The sequence below is a fragment of the Salvelinus alpinus genome, chromosome 9, assembly GCF_045679555.1.
Source record: "Salvelinus alpinus chromosome 9, SLU_Salpinus.1, whole genome shotgun sequence".
Classification (NCBI taxonomy): Eukaryota; Metazoa; Chordata; class Actinopteri; order Salmoniformes; family Salmonidae; genus Salvelinus; species Salvelinus alpinus.
In genome coordinates, this window is record NC_092094.1 from 8,707,410 (window position 1) to 8,725,445 (window position 18,036).

At 45.8% G+C, this 18,036-nt stretch overlaps 1 protein-coding gene across 1 annotated transcript in view; it reads left to right on the top strand.

Annotated features, from left to right (window-relative positions):
- The window catches only part of LOC139584252 (cGMP-inhibited 3',5'-cyclic phosphodiesterase 3A-like), a 255,801-nt gene that overhangs the window by 176,383 nt on the left and 61,382 nt on the right, over positions 1–18,036 (top strand). The window contains exon 5 of the mRNA XM_071415872.1: positions 7,381–7,535. Within this exon, the coding sequence (XP_071271973.1) occupies positions 7,381–7,535 (155 nt within the window). The remainder of the gene's footprint in view (positions 1–7,380; positions 7,536–18,036) is intronic.

Here is an 18,036-nt window from a genome sequence, read left to right on the forward strand (position 1 = left end):
ACCCTCAAACCTCATCACCAAGCTAAGGATCCTGGGACTAAACACCTCCCTCTGCAACTGGATCCTGGACTTCCTGATGGGCCGCCCCCAGGTGGTGAGGGTAGGTAGCAACACATCTGCCACCTTGATCCTCAACACTGGAACTCCCCAGGGGTGCGTGCTCAGTCCCCTCCTGTACTCCCTGTTCACCCACGACTGCATGGCCAGGCACAACTCCAACACCATCATTAAGTTTGCTGATGACACAACAGTGGTAGGCCTGATCACCGACAACGACGAGACAGCCTTTAGGGAGGAGGTCAGAGACCTGGTCGTGTGGTGCCAGAATAACAACCTATCCCTCAACGTAACCAAGACTAAGGAGATGATTGTGGACTACAGGAAAAGGACCACCGAGCACGTCCCCATTCTCATCGACGGGGCTGTAGTGGAGCAGGTTGAGAGCTTCAAGTTCCTTGGTGTCCACATCAACAACAAACTAGATTGGTCCAAACACACCAAGACAGTCGTGAAGAGGGCACGACAAAGCCTATTCCCCCTCAGGAAACTAAAAAGATTTGGCATGGGTCCTGAGATCCTCAAAAGATTCTACAGCTGCAACATCGAGAGCATCGTGACTGGTTGCATCACTGCCTGGTACGGCAATTGCTCGGCCTCCGACCGCAAGGCACTTCAGAGGGTAGTGCGTACGGCCCAGTACATCACTGGGGCTAAGCTGCCTGCCATCCAGGACCTCTACACCAGGCAGTGTCAGAGGAAGGCCCTAAAAATTGTCAAAGACCCCACCCATCCCAGTCATCCCAGACTGTTCTCTCTACTATCGCATGTCAAGCGGTACCGAAGTGCCAAGTCATAGGACAAAAAGGCTTCTCAACAGTTTTTACCCCCAAGCCATTTTACCGGGCCAGGTCAGCGGAATCAATCACCACCTTCCGGAGACACCTGAAACCCCACCTCTTTAAGGAATACCTAGGATAGGATAAAGTAATCCTTCTAACCCCCCCCCCCCCCCCCCCCTTAGAGTTAGATGCACTATTGTAAAGTGGTTGTTCCACTGGACATCATAAGGTGAATGCACCAACTTGTAAGTCGCTCTGGATAAGAGCGTCTGCTAAATGACTTAAATGTAAATGTAAAATAAGACTCCTGAACAGGTAACCAAATGGTTACCCGGACTATTTGCATTGTGTGCCCCCCCTAACCTCTCTTTTACGTTGCTGCTACTCTCTGTTTTACTTATATGCATAGTCACTTTAACTATACATTCATGTACATACTACCTAAATTGGCCCGACCAACCAGTGCTCCCGCACATTGGCTAACCGGGCTATCTGTATTGTGTCCCGCCACCCTCCAACCCCTCTTTTTACGCTACTGCTACTTTCTGTTCATCATATATGCATAGTCACTTTAACCATATCTACATGTACATACTACCTCAATCAGCCCGACTAACCGGTGTCTGTATGTAGCCGTGCTTCTCTTTTTTCAAATGTCTTTTTACTGTTGTTTTATTTCTTTACTTACCTACACACACACACACACACATACCTTTTTTTTGCACTATTGGTTAGAGCCTGTAAGTAAGCATTTCACTGTAAGGTCTACACCTGTTGTATTCGGCGCACGTGACAAATAAACTTTGATTTGATTTGATGATGTGGTACTCAGTGATGTGTTGTGTTCGATTTACCACAAACATAACACTTTGTATTCTAGTCATAAAGTCAATTTCTTTGCAACATTTTTTGCAGTTTTACTTCAGTGCCATATTTCAAACAGGATGCATGTTTTGTAATATTTTATATTCTGTACTAACTTCCTTCTTTTCAGTCTGTCAATTAGGTTAGTATTGTGGAGTAACTACAATGTTGTTGATCCATCCTCAGGTTTATCTGGAAAACCACCCTGGTCTTTGTGGTTGAATCTGTATTTTAAATTCACTGCTTGACTGAGGGCCTGTCCAGGTGATTGTATGTGTGCAGTACAGAGATTAGGTTTATTATCATTTCATTATTGCACACAGAGTGAGTCCATGCAACTTAAAAAGCAAATGTTTACGCCTGAACTTATTTAGGCCATAAGATTTAAGTCATTTAACAGATGCTCAAATCCAGAGCGACTTACAGGAGCAATTAGGGTTAAATAAAGGTTTAAATAAATAAAATAAAAATGAGTGCCTTGTTCAAGGGCAAATCGTCAGATTCTTTACCTTGTTGACTTAAGACATTTCAGCTTTTCATTTTTTTTTAATCAATTTGTACAAATTTAGAAAAAACATAATTCCACTTTGAAATGTGTAAAAAGTCAAGGTTGTGTGACTACTTTCTGAAGGCACTGTATAATGACTACAGTGCATATATTTAGTGGAGAGGTATGGACTGGTATAAGACAGAATAGCAGAGGAATTTCCTTTTTTTGGGTTGAAAATAAACAGTGTAAGAAATGACACTTTGACATGGTCACCATGGGAACCGTGATGACATAGTGTGAATGTTGTTGTTGAATCAGTGATTCATCATTGTTATAACCCTCCCTAACATGACTTAGGGCCTACGTAACACTGTTACACGCATTTGTTAATCTTTTATAGTCTGGCTAAATGAGCAAGAGTACTCCCCTGCTTTTCACTTGTTACCGTCAAAGAAAAGACTGTATTTTCATAGAGTTTGAGTGGAGAAAAATATAGCACGTGTCTTGGTGTGCTTAGAGGGGAGGAGGGGGGTGGGGGGGGGTTCTCCTTCTCGTTCTCTCTTTCATTTAAACAGCTGTGTCAACATGACAGATTTTCAGAAGCAGGCAGAGAGAGAGATGGAGAGAGAGATAGAGAGCGAGCGAGATGGAGAGAGAGATGGAGCGAGAGAGCGAGAGAGAGAGTGAGAGAGAGAGAGAGAGAGAGAGAGAGAGAGAGAGAGAGAGAGAGAGAGAGAGAGAGAGAGAGAGAGAGAGAGAGAGAGAGAGTGAGAGAGAGAGAGATTGAGAGAGAGATAGAGAGCGAGAGAGAGAGTGAGAGAGAGAGAGAGATGGAGCGAGAGAGAGAGAGAGAGAGAGAGAGAGAGAGAGTGAGTGAGTGAGTGAGTGAGTGAGTGAGTGAGTGAGTGAGTGAGTGAGTGAGTGAGTGAGTGAGTGAGTGAGTGAGTGAGTGAGTGAGTGAGTGAGAGAGTGAGTGAGATTTGTTGATTTCAAAAAAGATTTTGACTCAATTTGTCATGAGGGTCTGCTAAACATCAAATAATGCATGCAGAGCAGAATTAGGCTGATACCCGCTAACTATCACAATCCAGAAAAGAGACGTTAAATTCTACAACCACCTAAAAGGAAGCAATTCCCAAATCTTCCATAACAAATCCATCACCTACAGAGAGATGAACCTGGAGAAGAGTCCCCTACGCAAGCTGGACCTGAGGCTCTGTTCACAAACACAAACAGACCCCACAGAGCCCCAGGACAGCAACACAGTTAGACCCAACCAAATCATGAGATTTGACACATTGGAAAGGATTATCAAAAAATCTGAGCAAACTAGAATGCTATTTGGCCCTGAACAGAGAGTACACAGTGGCAGAATACCTGGCCACCATGACTGACCTAAACTTAAGGAAAGCTTTGACTATGTACAGACTCAGTGAGCATAGCCTTGCTATTGAGAAAGGCAGGCTATGTGCACACTGCCCACAAAATGAGGTGGAAACTGAGCTGCACTTTCTAACTTCCTGCCAAATGTGTGACCATATTAGAGACACATATTTCCCTCAGATTACACAGACCCACAAAGACTTAAAAAAAAAAATCAAATTTTGATAAACTCCCATATCTATTGGGTGAAATACCACAGTGTGCCATCACAGCAGCAAGATGTGTGACCTGTTGCCACAAGAAAAGGGCAACCAGTGAAGAACAAACACCATTGTAAATACAACCCGTATTTATGTTTATCTATTTTCCCCTTTGTACTAAACTATTTTTACATCGTTACAACACTGTATATATACATAATATGACATTTGAAATGTCTTTAATCTTTTAGAACTTTTGTGAGTGTAATGTTTACTGTTCATTTTTTTTGTTCATTTCACTTTTGTTTATTATCTATTTCACTTGCTTTGGCAATGTAAACATATGTTTCCCATGCCAATAAAGCCCTTTGAATTGAATTGAGAGAGACAGAGACAGAGACAGAGACAGAGACAGAGGCAGAGACAGAAAGAGACAGAGAGAGACAGAAAGAGAGAGACAGAGACAGAGGCAGAGACAGAAAGAGAGAGACAGAGACAGAGATGTGTAGAAGCAGAAAGACACTACGCGACTAGAGAGGGATGAGGGATGTGAGGGATGAGGGATGAGAGGGATGAGGGATGAGGGATGAGAGGGATGAGGGTGAGGGATGAGAGGGATGAGGGATGAGGGATGAGAGGGATGAGGGATGAGGGATGAGAGGGATGAGGGATGAGAGGGATGAGGGATGAGAGGGATGAGGGATGAGAGGGATGAGGGATGAGGGATGAGAGGGATGAGGGATGAGAGGGATGAGGGATGAGGGATGAGAGGGATGAGGGATGTGAGGGATGAGGGATGTGAGGGATGAGGGATGACAGTTTATGTATTTACAGACAGGAGGACTCCCTGTTGATACGTTGATCATTTATCTGAAGGATTACATAACTCTTCCCCCTCTACTTCACTTTGGTCCCCCCTCTATTCCCTCTCTCCTAACTCCCCCCAACCCCCACGGTGTGTGTGGTCGGTCGACTGGTACCTGTTCCATCAGTGATCCAACCAGCCCCAGAGCTGACAGAATGATAGTTTTAGCTCGTCTGTATGAAGCACTGACGCAATAAAACCTTGTTAAAAGTATAGCTAAAACAAACTGTGCAGCGCCCAATCATGGAGAAGCTAAGGAGGCTACTTTACATACACACACACGCAGGCTTGCGCGCGCACACACACACAGACTTTCCAGGGAGAGCCAGGGAGAGCCACGGAGCGCCAGGGAGGGCCAGGGAGGGCCAGGGAGGGCCAGGGAGCACCAGAGAGAGCCAGGGAGAGCCAGGGAGGGCCATGGAGGGCCAGGGAGAGCCAGGGAGGGCCATGGAGGGCCAGGGGGAGCCAGGGAGAGAGGGCTGGCAGAACTCTAAGTGCCTGTGGGAGAGAACTGGAGGAGGGGGAATGCGGTTAGCGGCGGAGGGGGTGTTGTGTGTGTGTGTGTGTGTGTGTGTGTGTGTGTGTGTGTGTGTGTGTGTGTGTGTGTGTGTGTGTGTGTGTGTGTGTGTGTGTGTGTGTGTGTTTGTTGTGTGTGTGTGTGTGTGTGTGTGTGTGTGTGTGTGTGTGTGTGTGTGTGTGTGTGTGTGTGTGTGTGTGTGTGTGTGTGTGTGTGTGTGTGTGTGTGTGTGTGTGTGTGTGTGTGTGTGTGGTGGAAAGTCCTGTACTGCTGTGCTGTGCTTGCTTTTTTCTCTAAGAGAAGTTTTGACATCCACTGTGGTGCATACTGATGGCTTTCCAGTGCTTAAATCCCCAAACTTGCATTCTTCTAAAAACACACATATAGCCGTGTGCACATATTCATGTACACACACACACACACACACACACACACACACACACTTACTGTTTTCAAAGTGCTGCATGTTCTCATTTTTAATATGCTGAGCCACTGAGAACTGTCTGGCGTGAGTTCAGGCCGAGGAGAGGAGGAGAAGCACATACCAACTACGAAAAACATGAATAACATGAATAACAAACACGTAATCGTTAACAAACTGTTTGAATCTTTAACTAAACATTTTTCTCCACACGAACCATGAACACATAACCTGTAACATCTAAACAAACCACACTCTTTGTACCCATCACAAAACATCACAAAACATCTTGAAACATTCCAAAATATCATGATACATAACGAAACATCACTGAACATCACTAGACATCACAAAACATCACAAAACACCATCAAACGCCATTAAACATCATCAAACACCATGAAACATCACCAAACACCAAAAAAACATTTCTGAACATCACTAAACATCGCTAAACATCATCAGACACCAGTAAATGTACCCAAACATCACCAAACACCATGAAACATCACCAAAAACCACAAGACATCACCAAACACCGCAAGACATCACCAAACACCGCAAGACATCACCAAACACCACAAGACATCACCAAACACCATGAAACATCACCAAACACCATGAAGCATCACCAAACACCATGAAACATCACCAAACACCACAAGACATCACCAAACACCACAAGACATCACCAAACACCATGAAACATCAACAAACACCATGAAACATCACCAAACACCATGAAGCATCACCAAACACCATGAAACATCATAAAACACAACAAGACATCACCAGACACCACAAGACATCATCAAACACCATGAAACATCATAAAACACAACAAGACATCACCAAACACCACAAGACATCACCAAACACCATGAAACATCACCAAACACCACAAGACATCACCAAACACCACAAGACATCACCAAACACCACAAGACATCACCAAACACCATGAAACATCACCAAACACCACAAGACATCACCAAACACCACAAGACATCACCAAACACCATGAAACATCACCAAACACCAAAAGACATCACCAAACACCACAAGACATCACCAAACACCATGAAACATCACCAAACACCACAAAACATCACCAAACACCATGAAACATCATAAAACACCACAAGACATCTAAGCTGTATTTACTCAGATATCACAGCAGGAGTTTTACAATTGAGCTGACCGGGCAGAGAGACAGACAGACAGACAGACAGACAGACAGACAGACAGACAGACAGACAGACAGACAGACAGACAGACAGACAGACAGACAGACAGACAGACAGACAGACAGACAGACAGACAGACAGACAGACAGACAGACAGACAGACAGACAGACAGTACTGGGTCATGGTGCATGTCAAGGGGTTGCATGAGAGAGCTTTGCCACACGTACTGCCAACTCTCTGCCAGCGAACAGATGGCAGCATCGCTACTGGGAATCCCAGGGAAAGAAGACAGTGTGGGAGAGAGAGGAGAGGAGAGGGGGAAGGAAGAGAGAGATAATCCAATGAACTAGTGTCAACAACAGCCCACCCAATACCTCACTAGAATGATGAGGAACTCATACAGCCCTCCCCTGAGTCTGCAGACTCTCTGATTCTTCAATCTCTTTGATCTCTATACATCTTACTGCATGTAAGACACTAGCTTTGTCCCAATATCCACACTTATACCAATAAGTAATGTAGTATGGACATTCTTTGAAATCAGTTGTTGCGTTATTTGTTCCATTGTAGCTACTTATCTAACAGATCATTGTATGATGTTGTGCGTTTGTAGCGTCTGCGGCGTAGCCTGCACCCGGGGCTGTTGAGAAGGATCTCCTCTACATGGACCACCACCACCTCAGCTACGGGCTTGCCCACCATCGAGCCCGGACCAGTACGCAGGGCCAGCATCAGCATCAAACCCTTCCACGAGCCGCTCGCCTGCAGGTAGGCTACAGTACTGAGCCCAACTCTGGTCCTTACCCTAACCCTCACAAACTATCCAACAGTACAAAAACAGCGTGGGTTTAACCCTTTAGACCACAATAGAATTCTAGAACGGTGCTATGGGTTCTAGAATGGGTTTTAAAAAGAAGTCTGGTATGAAATTGTAATCGTACCGTGATCACCATAGTGATAATTACTGTCTGTCATCAGTAGGATATTGGAGTTCTAAAGGGTTCACTTTACTATAACGTGCTAAACCCAGAGTCATACTGTGGCATAATGAAGCAGGACGCCCCAGCAGACAGTCATTTACGGAAAGGGACCATGTGCCCCATGTGGGACAGAGAGACACTGTGCCCTTTTTTTAAACATTTTTTGTTTTAAAAGCAGACGCTCTTATCCAGAGGCACAGTTAGTGCATTCATCTTAAGAAATAGCTAGGTGATACAACTACATATCACAGTCGTAGTACATTTTTTTCAAGTTATCAGCAAAGCCATAAATCAGGGGGGGTTGGGTTATGCAACAAACACAGGAAACATATAAATATAAGGGTTAAGTGCCTTGCTCAAGGGCACATCAAAGAATGTTTCACCTCGTAGGCCCGGGGATTCAAACTAGCAACCTTTCGGTTACTTGCCCAACGCTCTAACCGCTATCTGCCCCCCCGCTAAAGGAATTAACCTGAATAACTAAAACATAAAAGACACTCCATTATACATGATTTCTGCAGAGACAGGAATCAGAGCTGTGTATATAATATACAGATGTAGGCCTATGGGGGTTGTGTGTATTAGCTGGGAGCTTTGATTGTGGCTACATTAAGTAGGCATGTCTCTCTATCTCTCTCTGTGTGTGTGTGTGTGTGTGTGTGTGTGTGTGTGTGTGTGTGTGTGTGTGTGTGTGTGTGTGTGTGTGTGTGTGTGTGTGTGTGTGTGTGTGTGTGTGTGTGTGTGTGTGTGTGTGTGTATTGCTGGGGGTCTTGGGAAGGCTGCATAGAATTGAGATGAGACTGATAAACTGAAATGAAAACAGCTGAAAACGTCCAAACATGGCCACAGTCACACACTGTCTCATAGTCAGTATTTTCCCTCTGTCCCTGAACCAATACGTAGTATATTATTAGTAATTTCCAACGGTAAATATTCTCTAGATTGATGCGTGATGCTGAGAATACACAGGCCTCTCACTGTCTCTGTTATGATGTTTTGGTATTATTATTGTGGTATAGTTCTCATGGATCCATGTCCTTTAATAGTCTGTGTTTTGTAATTAGAAGACGTTGTGGTCGGTTTGTGTTTAGGAAATGTCTCCACAGGGTCAACATTTCCTATGAAGGGGTTACTGTGACATTATTTATTGCTTGTGTTTTTAGCATGAGCTGGTCTATCCGAGCTGATCTAACCAGCTGATCTAACCAGCTGATCTAACCAGTTGATCTAACCAGCTGATCTAACCAGCTGATCTAACTGAGCTGGTCTATCCGAGCTGGTCTATCCGAGCTGATCTAACCAGCTGATCTAACCAGCTGATCTAACCAGCTGATCTAACCAGCTGATCTAACTGAGCTGATCTAACAAGTTGATCTAACCAGCTGATCTAACCAGCTGGTCTAACCAACTGATCTAACCAGCTGATCTAACCAGCTGATCTAACCAGCTGATCTAACCATCTGATCTATTCGAGCTGATCTAACCAGCTGGTCTATCCGAGCTGATCTAACCAGCTGATCTATTCGAGCTGATTTAACCAGCTGATCTAACCAGCTGATCTAAGCAGCTGATCTAACCAGTTGATCTAACCAGCTGATCTAACCAGCTGATCTAACTGAGCTGGTCTATCCGAGCTGATCTAACCAGCTGATCTAACCAGCTGATCTAACCAGCTGATCTATTCGAGCTGATCTAACCAGCTGATCTAACCAGCTGATCTTACCAGCTGATCTAACCAGTTGATCTAACCAGCTGATCTAACCGAGCTTTAGCGTAACAGATGATAGTGTGTGTGTGTGTGTGTGTGTGCGTGTGCGTGTGCGTGTGCGTGTGCGTGCGCGTGTGTGCGTGTGTGTGTGTGTGTGCGTGTGCGTGCGTGTGTGTGTGCGTGTGTGTGTGTGTGTGTGTGTGTGAGAGAGAGAGATGGAAAGTATGCGTGCCACGTCGAAGAACCAGCGCTGAAACATTCATGAGAGAGATTATTCTCATTGTCTTTAAAAGCTGAACGCAGACAGAACAGTTCTCTTCCTTCATGTTCCTATCCTCCTTCTCCTTTATCCCTCAACACGCTCATGACATGGACATGAAAGGCCTCTCTAATGAAGACAAACACACACACACACACACACACACACACACACACACACACACACACACACACACACACACACACACACACACACACACACACACACACACACACACACACACACACACACACACACACACACATAACAGGTCGACACAAAAGGGCTCACTGACTGAGCATAAGTTTTGTCTGTAAATGGAAACTTCCTGGCAACATTAGGTCCTCTGTGTGTGTCTGGAGCAACATGCAAACGGACAACAGAGGAAGGACTACACACACCCACGCAAAACAGACGTATGCACACAAACACACACACGCACAAACATGCACACACACTCACACACACACACACACACACACGCACAAACTCATATACGCTGGATGAAAAAAAATGGAAACTGGATGAAAAACAAATGTCAAAGTCTTGATGTGGTGTTTGTTTGTTACCAGGACTTCTTCCTGCTTCTTCCCAACAGACTATGCTTCTTCTCAACAGGCTCTGCTTCTTCCCAACAGACTCTGCTTCTTCCCAACAGACTCTGCTTCTTCCCAACAGGCTCTGCATCTTCCCAACAGACTCTGCTTCTTCCCAACAGACTCTGCTTCTTCCCAACAGACTCTGATTCTTCCCAACAGACTCTGATTCTTCCCAACAGACTTTGATTCTTCCCAACAGACTCTGGTTCTTCCCAACAGACTCTGCTTCTTCCCAACAGACTCTGGTTCTTCCCAACAGACTCTGCTTCTTCCCAACAGACTCTGCTTCTTCCCAACAGACTCTGCTTCTTCCCAACAGACTTTGCTTCTTCCCAACAGACTCTGCTTCTTCCCAACAGACTCTGCTTCTTCCCAACAGACTCTGCTTCTTCCCAACAGACTCTGCTTCTTCCCAACAGACTCTGCTTCTTCCCAACAGACTCTGCTTCTTCCCAACAGACTCTGGTTCTTCCCAACAGACTCTGCTTCTTCCCAACAGACTCTGCTTCTTCCCAACAGACTCTGCTTCTTCCCAACAGGCTCTGCTTCTTCCCAACAGGCTCTGCTTCTTCCCAACAGGCTCTGCTTCTTCCCAACAGGCTCTGCTTCTTCCCAACAGGCTCTGCTTCTTCTCAACAGACTCTGCTTCTTCCCAACAGACTCTGCTTCTTCCCAACAGACTCTGCTTCTTCCCAACAGACTCTGCTTCTTCCCAACAGACTCTGCTTCTTCCCAACAGACTCTGCTTCTTCCCAACATACTCTGCTTCTTCCCAACAGACTCTGCTTCTTCCCAACAGACTCTGCTTCTTCCCAACAGGCTCTGCTTCTTCCCAACAGGCTCTGCTTCTTCCCAACAGACTCTGCTTCTTCCCAACAGACTCTGCTTCTTCCCAACAGACTCTGCTTCTTCCCAACAGGCTCTGCTTCTTCCCAACAGACTCTGCTTCTTCCCAACAGACTCTGGTACTTCCCAACAGACTCTGCTTCTTCCCAACAGACTCTGCTTCTTCCCAACAGACTCTGCTTCTTCCCAACAGACTCTGGTTCTTACCAACAGACTCTGCTTCTTCCCAACAGACTCTGCTTCTTCCCAACAGACTCTACTTCTTCCCAACAGACTCTGGTTCTTCCCAACAGACTCTGATTCTTCCCAACAGACTCTGGTTCTTCCCAACAGACTCTGCTTCTTCCCAACAGACTCTGCTTCTTCCCAACAGACTCTGATTCTTCCCAACAGACTCTGCTTCTTCCCAACATACTCTGCTTCTTCCCAACAGACTCTGCTTCTTCCCAACAGACTCTGCTTCTTCCCAACAGACTCTGCTTCTTCCCAACAGACTCTGCTTCTTCCCAACAGACTCTGTTTTTTCCCAACCGTACTGTACCTTCAGATAATGATTTAAACTGCACTTACCTTTGAGTGTATGTACAATGCGTGTGTCTGACCATAAATCCTGTAGGTGAGCACTGTGACGCTCCACCTGACTGTAGCTCTCTGAGTGTTTTGACTTAACTTCACCCTGCCTCAGTCTGTACATTCTGCCTCACTCTGCCTTAGTCTGCACATTCTGCCTCACCCTGCATCACCCTGTACATTCTGCCTCACCCTTCCTCAGTCTGCATATTCTGCCTCATCCTGCCTCAGTCTGCACATTCTGCCTCACCCTGCACATTCTGTCTCACCTTGCCTCGGTCTGCATATTCTGCCTCACCCTGCCTCAGTCTACACATTCTGCCTCATCCTGCCTCAGTCTACACGTTCTGCCTCACCCTGCCTCAGCCTGCACATTCTGCCTCACTTTGCCTCGGTCTGCACATTCTGCCTCACCTTGCCTCAGTCTGCACGTTCTGCCTCACCCTGCCTCAGTCTGCACATTCTGCCTCACCCTGCCTCAGCCTGCACATTCTGCCTCATCCTGCCTCACCCTGCCTCACCCTGTACATTCTGCCTCACCCTTCCTCAGTCTGCACATTCTGTCTCACTCTGCCTCAGTCTGCACATTCTGTCTCAGTCTGCCTCACCCTCACTCAGTCTGCACATTCTGCCTCACACTACCTCAGTGTGCACATTCTGCCTCATCCTGCCTTAGTCTGTACATTCTGCCTCACCCTGCCTCAGTCTGCACATTCTGCCTCACCGTGCCTCAGTCTGCATCACCCTGCCTCAGTCTGTCTCAGTCTGCCTCACCCTGCCTCAGTTTGTCTCAGTCTGCAGGCGCTGCACCCTGCCTCAGTCTGCACATTCTCCTTCACCCTGCCTCAGTCTGTCTCAGTCTGCCTCACCATGCCTCAGTCTGCACATTCTCCCTCACCCTGCCTCACCCTGTACATTCTGCCTCACCTTTCCGCAGTCTGTACATTCTGCCTCACCCTGCCTCAGTCTGCACATTCTGCCTCACCCTGCCTCAGTCTGCCTCACCCTGCCTCAGTTTGTCTCAGTCTGCAGGCGCTGCACCCTGCCTCAGTCTGCACATTCTCCTTCACCCTGCCTCACCCTGTACATTCTGCCTCACCTTTCCGCAGTCTGCACATTCTGCCTCATCCTGCCTTAGTCTGCAGGCGCTGCACTTCACTTCCTAAGTGGTTAGAGGAGACTGGAGAGTGAGTCATACTGCACACACACACACACACACACACGCACACGCACACGCACACGCGCACACGCACACGCGCACACGCACACACACACGCACACGCACACACGCACACACACACACTAAGGCCTCCAAGTAAACCTAATGGGCCTTTTCTAACATTCACACAACCTCAGACAACCTTAAAGGACAAGTTTAACCACCCCTCGAAAATGTCATATATTTTTCATTAGACACAGTTCTTTAACAAATAAAAGTCCTTTATGGAAAAAGTGTAGATAAGGGATAAAATCGAAAAGTGAAGATAAAAAATGTCCCTTTTCCTCTCATTCAATCCCCCCACTCACCCATTGTCACAAACAAACCTTCCCGAAAATATGAACCAAAGTCAATGTCGTTAAATGAAACTCCTTCGATAGGATAGGAAAGAATAATTGTTATGTGGTCTGTGATTTCTCATAAGTTCCTGCACTTTGCTTATCTAAATGTTCTGAGGCATACAATAAACTCTGATTGAACTCTACAAGCAACACACACACACACACACACACACACACACACACACACACACACACACACACACACACACACACACACACACACACACACACACACACACACACACACACACACACACACACACACACACACACACACACACACACACACACACAGACAGACATACACAGGCGCACATACACACATATACACACACACACACACACACACACACACAGACACAGACGTGCACACACACACACACACACACACACACACACACACACACACACACACACACACACACACACACACACACACACACACACACACACACACACACACACACACACACACACAGACAGACATACACAGGCGCACATACACACATATACACACACACACACACACACACAGACACAGACGTGCACACACACACACACACACACACACACACACACACACACACACACACACACACACACACACACACACACACACACACACACACACACACACACACACACACACACACACACACACACACACACATACAAACACACAGACGTGCACACACACACACACATACATACACACAAACAGACACACAGGCGTGCACACACTCCCCTCACCCCCTCTCTCTCTCAGCTGCAGTTACCCCAGTAGGCTGGCAGCTCTCTCTCTCAGCTGCAGTTTACCACAGCAGGCTGGCAGCTCTCTCTCTCAGCTGCAGTTACCCCAGCAGGCTGGCAGCTCTCTCTCTCAGCTGCAGTTTACCACAGTAGGCTGGCAGCTCTCTCTCTCAGCTGCAGTTTACCACAGCAGGCTGGCAGCTCTCTCTCTCAGCTGCAGTTACCCCAGCAGGCTGGCAGCTCTCTCTCTCTCTCAGCTGCAGGTCTCTCTCTCAGCTGCAGTTTACCACAGCAGGCTGGCCGCTCTCTCTCTCAGCAAGATGACAAATTAGCATTGGTCAGGAGCCCAAACTAACAGCACCACGGTGCCATGATAAACACTGCAGCCATTATTTTCATTTTCAAGTTATCTCCCTACATCCAGTAATCTACCTACATCCAGTAATCTAGCTACATCCAGTAATCTACCTACATCCAGTAATCTACCTACATCCAGTAATCTACCTACATCCAGTAATCTACCTCCTTCCAGTAATCTCCCTACATCCAGTAATCTACCTACATCCAGTAATCTCCCTACATCCAGTAATCTACCTACATCCAGTAATCTACCTACATCCAGTAATCTCCCTACATCCAGTAATCTCCCTACATCCAGTAATCTACCTACATCCAGTAATCTAGCTACATCCAGTAATCTCCCTACATCCAGTAATCTAGCTACATCCAGTAATCTCCCTACATCCAGTAATCTAGCTACTCTGTCTACCTACATCCAGTAATCTAGCTACATCCAGTAATCTACCTCCTTCCAGTAATCTCCCTACATCCAGTAATCTACCTACATCCAGTAATCTACCTACATCCAGTAATCTAGCTACTCTGTCTACCTACATCCAGTAATCTAGCTACTCTGTCTACCTCCTTCCAGTAATCTACCTACATCCAGTAATCTCCCTACATCCAGTAATCTCCCTACATCCAGTAATCTACCTACATCCAGTAATCTACCTACATCCAGTAATCTACCTACATCCAGTAATCTACCTACATCCAGTAATCTAGCTACTCTGTCTACCTCCTTCCAGTAATCTACATACATCCAGTAATCTACCTACATCCAGTAATCTCCCTACATCCAGTAGTCTACCTACATCCAGTAATCTAGCTACTCTGTCTACCTCCTTCCAGTAATCTACCTCCTTCCAGTAATCTACCTATATCCAGTAATCTAGCTACTCCATCTATCTACTTCCAGTAATCTCCCTCCTTCCAGTAATCTACCGACTTCCAGTAATCTACTTACTTCCTTTAATCTACCTACTCCGATACCAACCTATATCCAGTAATCTAGCTACTCCATCTATCTACCTCCAGTAATCTCCCTCCTTCCAGTAATCTACGACTTCCAGTAATCTACTTACTTCCTTTAATCTACCTACTCCGATACCAACCTATATCCAGTAATCTACCTACTCCGATACCAACCTATATCCAGTAATCTACCTACTCCGTCTAGCTACTTACAGTAGTCTAGCTACTCCATCTAGCTACTTCCAGTAGTCTAGCTACTTCCAGTAGTCTAGCTACTCCGTCTAGCTACTTACAGTAGTCTAGCTACTTCCAGTAGTCTAGCTACTCCGTCTAGCTACTTACAGTAGTCTAGCTACTTCCAGTAGTCTAGCTACTTCCAGTAGTCTAGCTACTCCGTCTAGCTACTTACAGTAACCTAGCTACTCCATCTAGCTACTTCCAGTAGTCTAGCTACTCCATCTAGCTACTTCCAGTAGTCTACCTACTCCGTCTAGCTTCTTCCAGTAACCTAGCTACTCCGTCTACCTTCTTCCAGTAGTCTAGCTACTCCGTCTAGCTACTTCCAGTAGTCTAGCTACTCTGTTTACCTTCTTCCAGTAGTCTAGCTACTCTGTCTAGCTACTTCCAGTAGTCTAGCTACTCCGTCTACTGTCTTCCAGTAGTCTAGCTACTCCATCTACCTTCTTCCAGTAGTCTAGCTACTCCGTCTAGCTTCTTCCAGTAGTCTAGCTACTCCGTCTAGCTACTTCCAGTAGTCTAGCTACTCCGTCTACCTTCTTCCAGTAGTCTAGCTACTCCGTCTAGCTACTTCCAGTAGTCTAGCTACTCCGTCTACTGTCTTCCAGTAGTCTAGCTACTCCGTCTACCTTCTTCCAGTAGTCTAGCTACTCCGTCTACCTTCTTCCAGTAGTCTAGCTACTCCGTCTAGCTACTTCCAGTAGTCTAGCTACTCCGTCTAGCTACTTCCAGTAGTCTAGCTACTCCGTCTAGCTACTTCCAGTAGTCTAGCTACTCCGTCTAGCTACTTCCAGTAACCTAGCTACTCCGTCTACCTTCTTCCAGTAACCTAGCTACTCCGTCTACCTTCTTCCAGTAGTCTAGCTACTCCGTCTAGCTACTTCCAGTAGTCTAGCTACTCCGTCTACCTTCTTCCAGTAGTCTAGCTACTCCGTCTAGCTACTTCCAGTAGTCTAGCTACTCCGTCTACCTTCTTCCAGTAACCTAGCTACTCCGTCTACCTTCTTCCAGTAAGCTAGCTACTCCGTCTAGCTTCTTCCAGTAGTCTAGCTACTCCATCTAGCTACTTCCAGTAACCTAGCTACTCCGTCTACCTTCTTCCAGTAACCTAGCTACTCCGTCTACTGTCTTCCAGTAAGCTAGCTACTCCGTCTAGCTACTTCCAGTAGTCTAGCTACTCCGTCTAGCTACTTCCAGTAGTCTAGCTACTCCGTCTAGCTACTTCCAGTAGTCTAGCTACTCCGTCTACCTTCTTCCAGTAGTCTAGCTACTCCGTCTAGCTACTTCCAGTAGTCTAGCTACTCCGTCTACCTTCTTCCAGTAACCTAGCTACTCCGTCTAGTTTCTTCCAGTAATTAACCGAATACCTACTCTGGCTCCAGATGTGTAGGAGATAACAGCAGCCAGTGCAGTGCAGAGTGCGTGTGTCTGCGTGCCCGTGTGTGTGTTTAGTGCAGTGGGAGAAAGGTATTCAACTGAATGGAAGTAGGAGGGGCCTCCCTATCCAGAACCACATCCAGATTGGTTGTACTGATAAGGAGCATATAGCTTTAAAGCTTCAAAGTTGGCGTTATTTCTGCTTAAATTAGGACGTTACTGAATGCTGACACGATGGAAAATGAAGGAGGAAAAACCGTGATGGTAATATCACAATTAAGATCCTAGAGATTTGAGGGTAAAGGGTGAAGCACAGAATGTATTAGACAATAGAGACCCTTCTGTTCTTTCCCTGCCTCACCCTTCATCCATCCTCCATCATTGTTATTAATCAAGTAACTGGTTTCACAGACGTTTTTTTTTACTTTACACAACTTTTCGGGTTAAAGTGTTACCTGACTTCAAATGTTAAGTTGCCCCAAACTTCGCTCCAACTTCAGAAAACTTAGGCAAAAAGTCAGTCAACGTAAAATTATGTGTTTGCTCAACTTGTCTCAATACAGTACCAGTCAAAAGTTTGGACACACCTACTCATTCAATGTTTTTCCTTTTTTTACTATTTTCTACATTGTAGAATAATAGTGAAGACATCAAAACTATGAAATAACACAGATTTATTTAACGAGGCAAGTCAGTTAAGAACAAATTCTTATTTACAATGACGGCCTAGGAACAGTGGGCCTTGTTCAGGGGCAGAACGACATATTTTTACCTTATCAGCTCGGGGATTCAGTCTAGCAACCTTTCGATTACTGGCCCAACACTCTAACCACTAGGATACCTGCCGCTACATGTGGAATCATGTAGAAACCAAAAAAGTGTTAAACAAATCAAAATACATTTATATTTGAGATTCTTGAAAGTAGCCACCCTTTGCCTTGATTACAGCTTTGCACACTCTTGGCATTCTCTCAACCAGATTCATGAGGTAGTCACCTGGACTTCGTTTCAATTCACAAGTGTGCCTTGTTAAAAGTTAATTGGTGGAATTTCTTTCCTTAATGTGTTT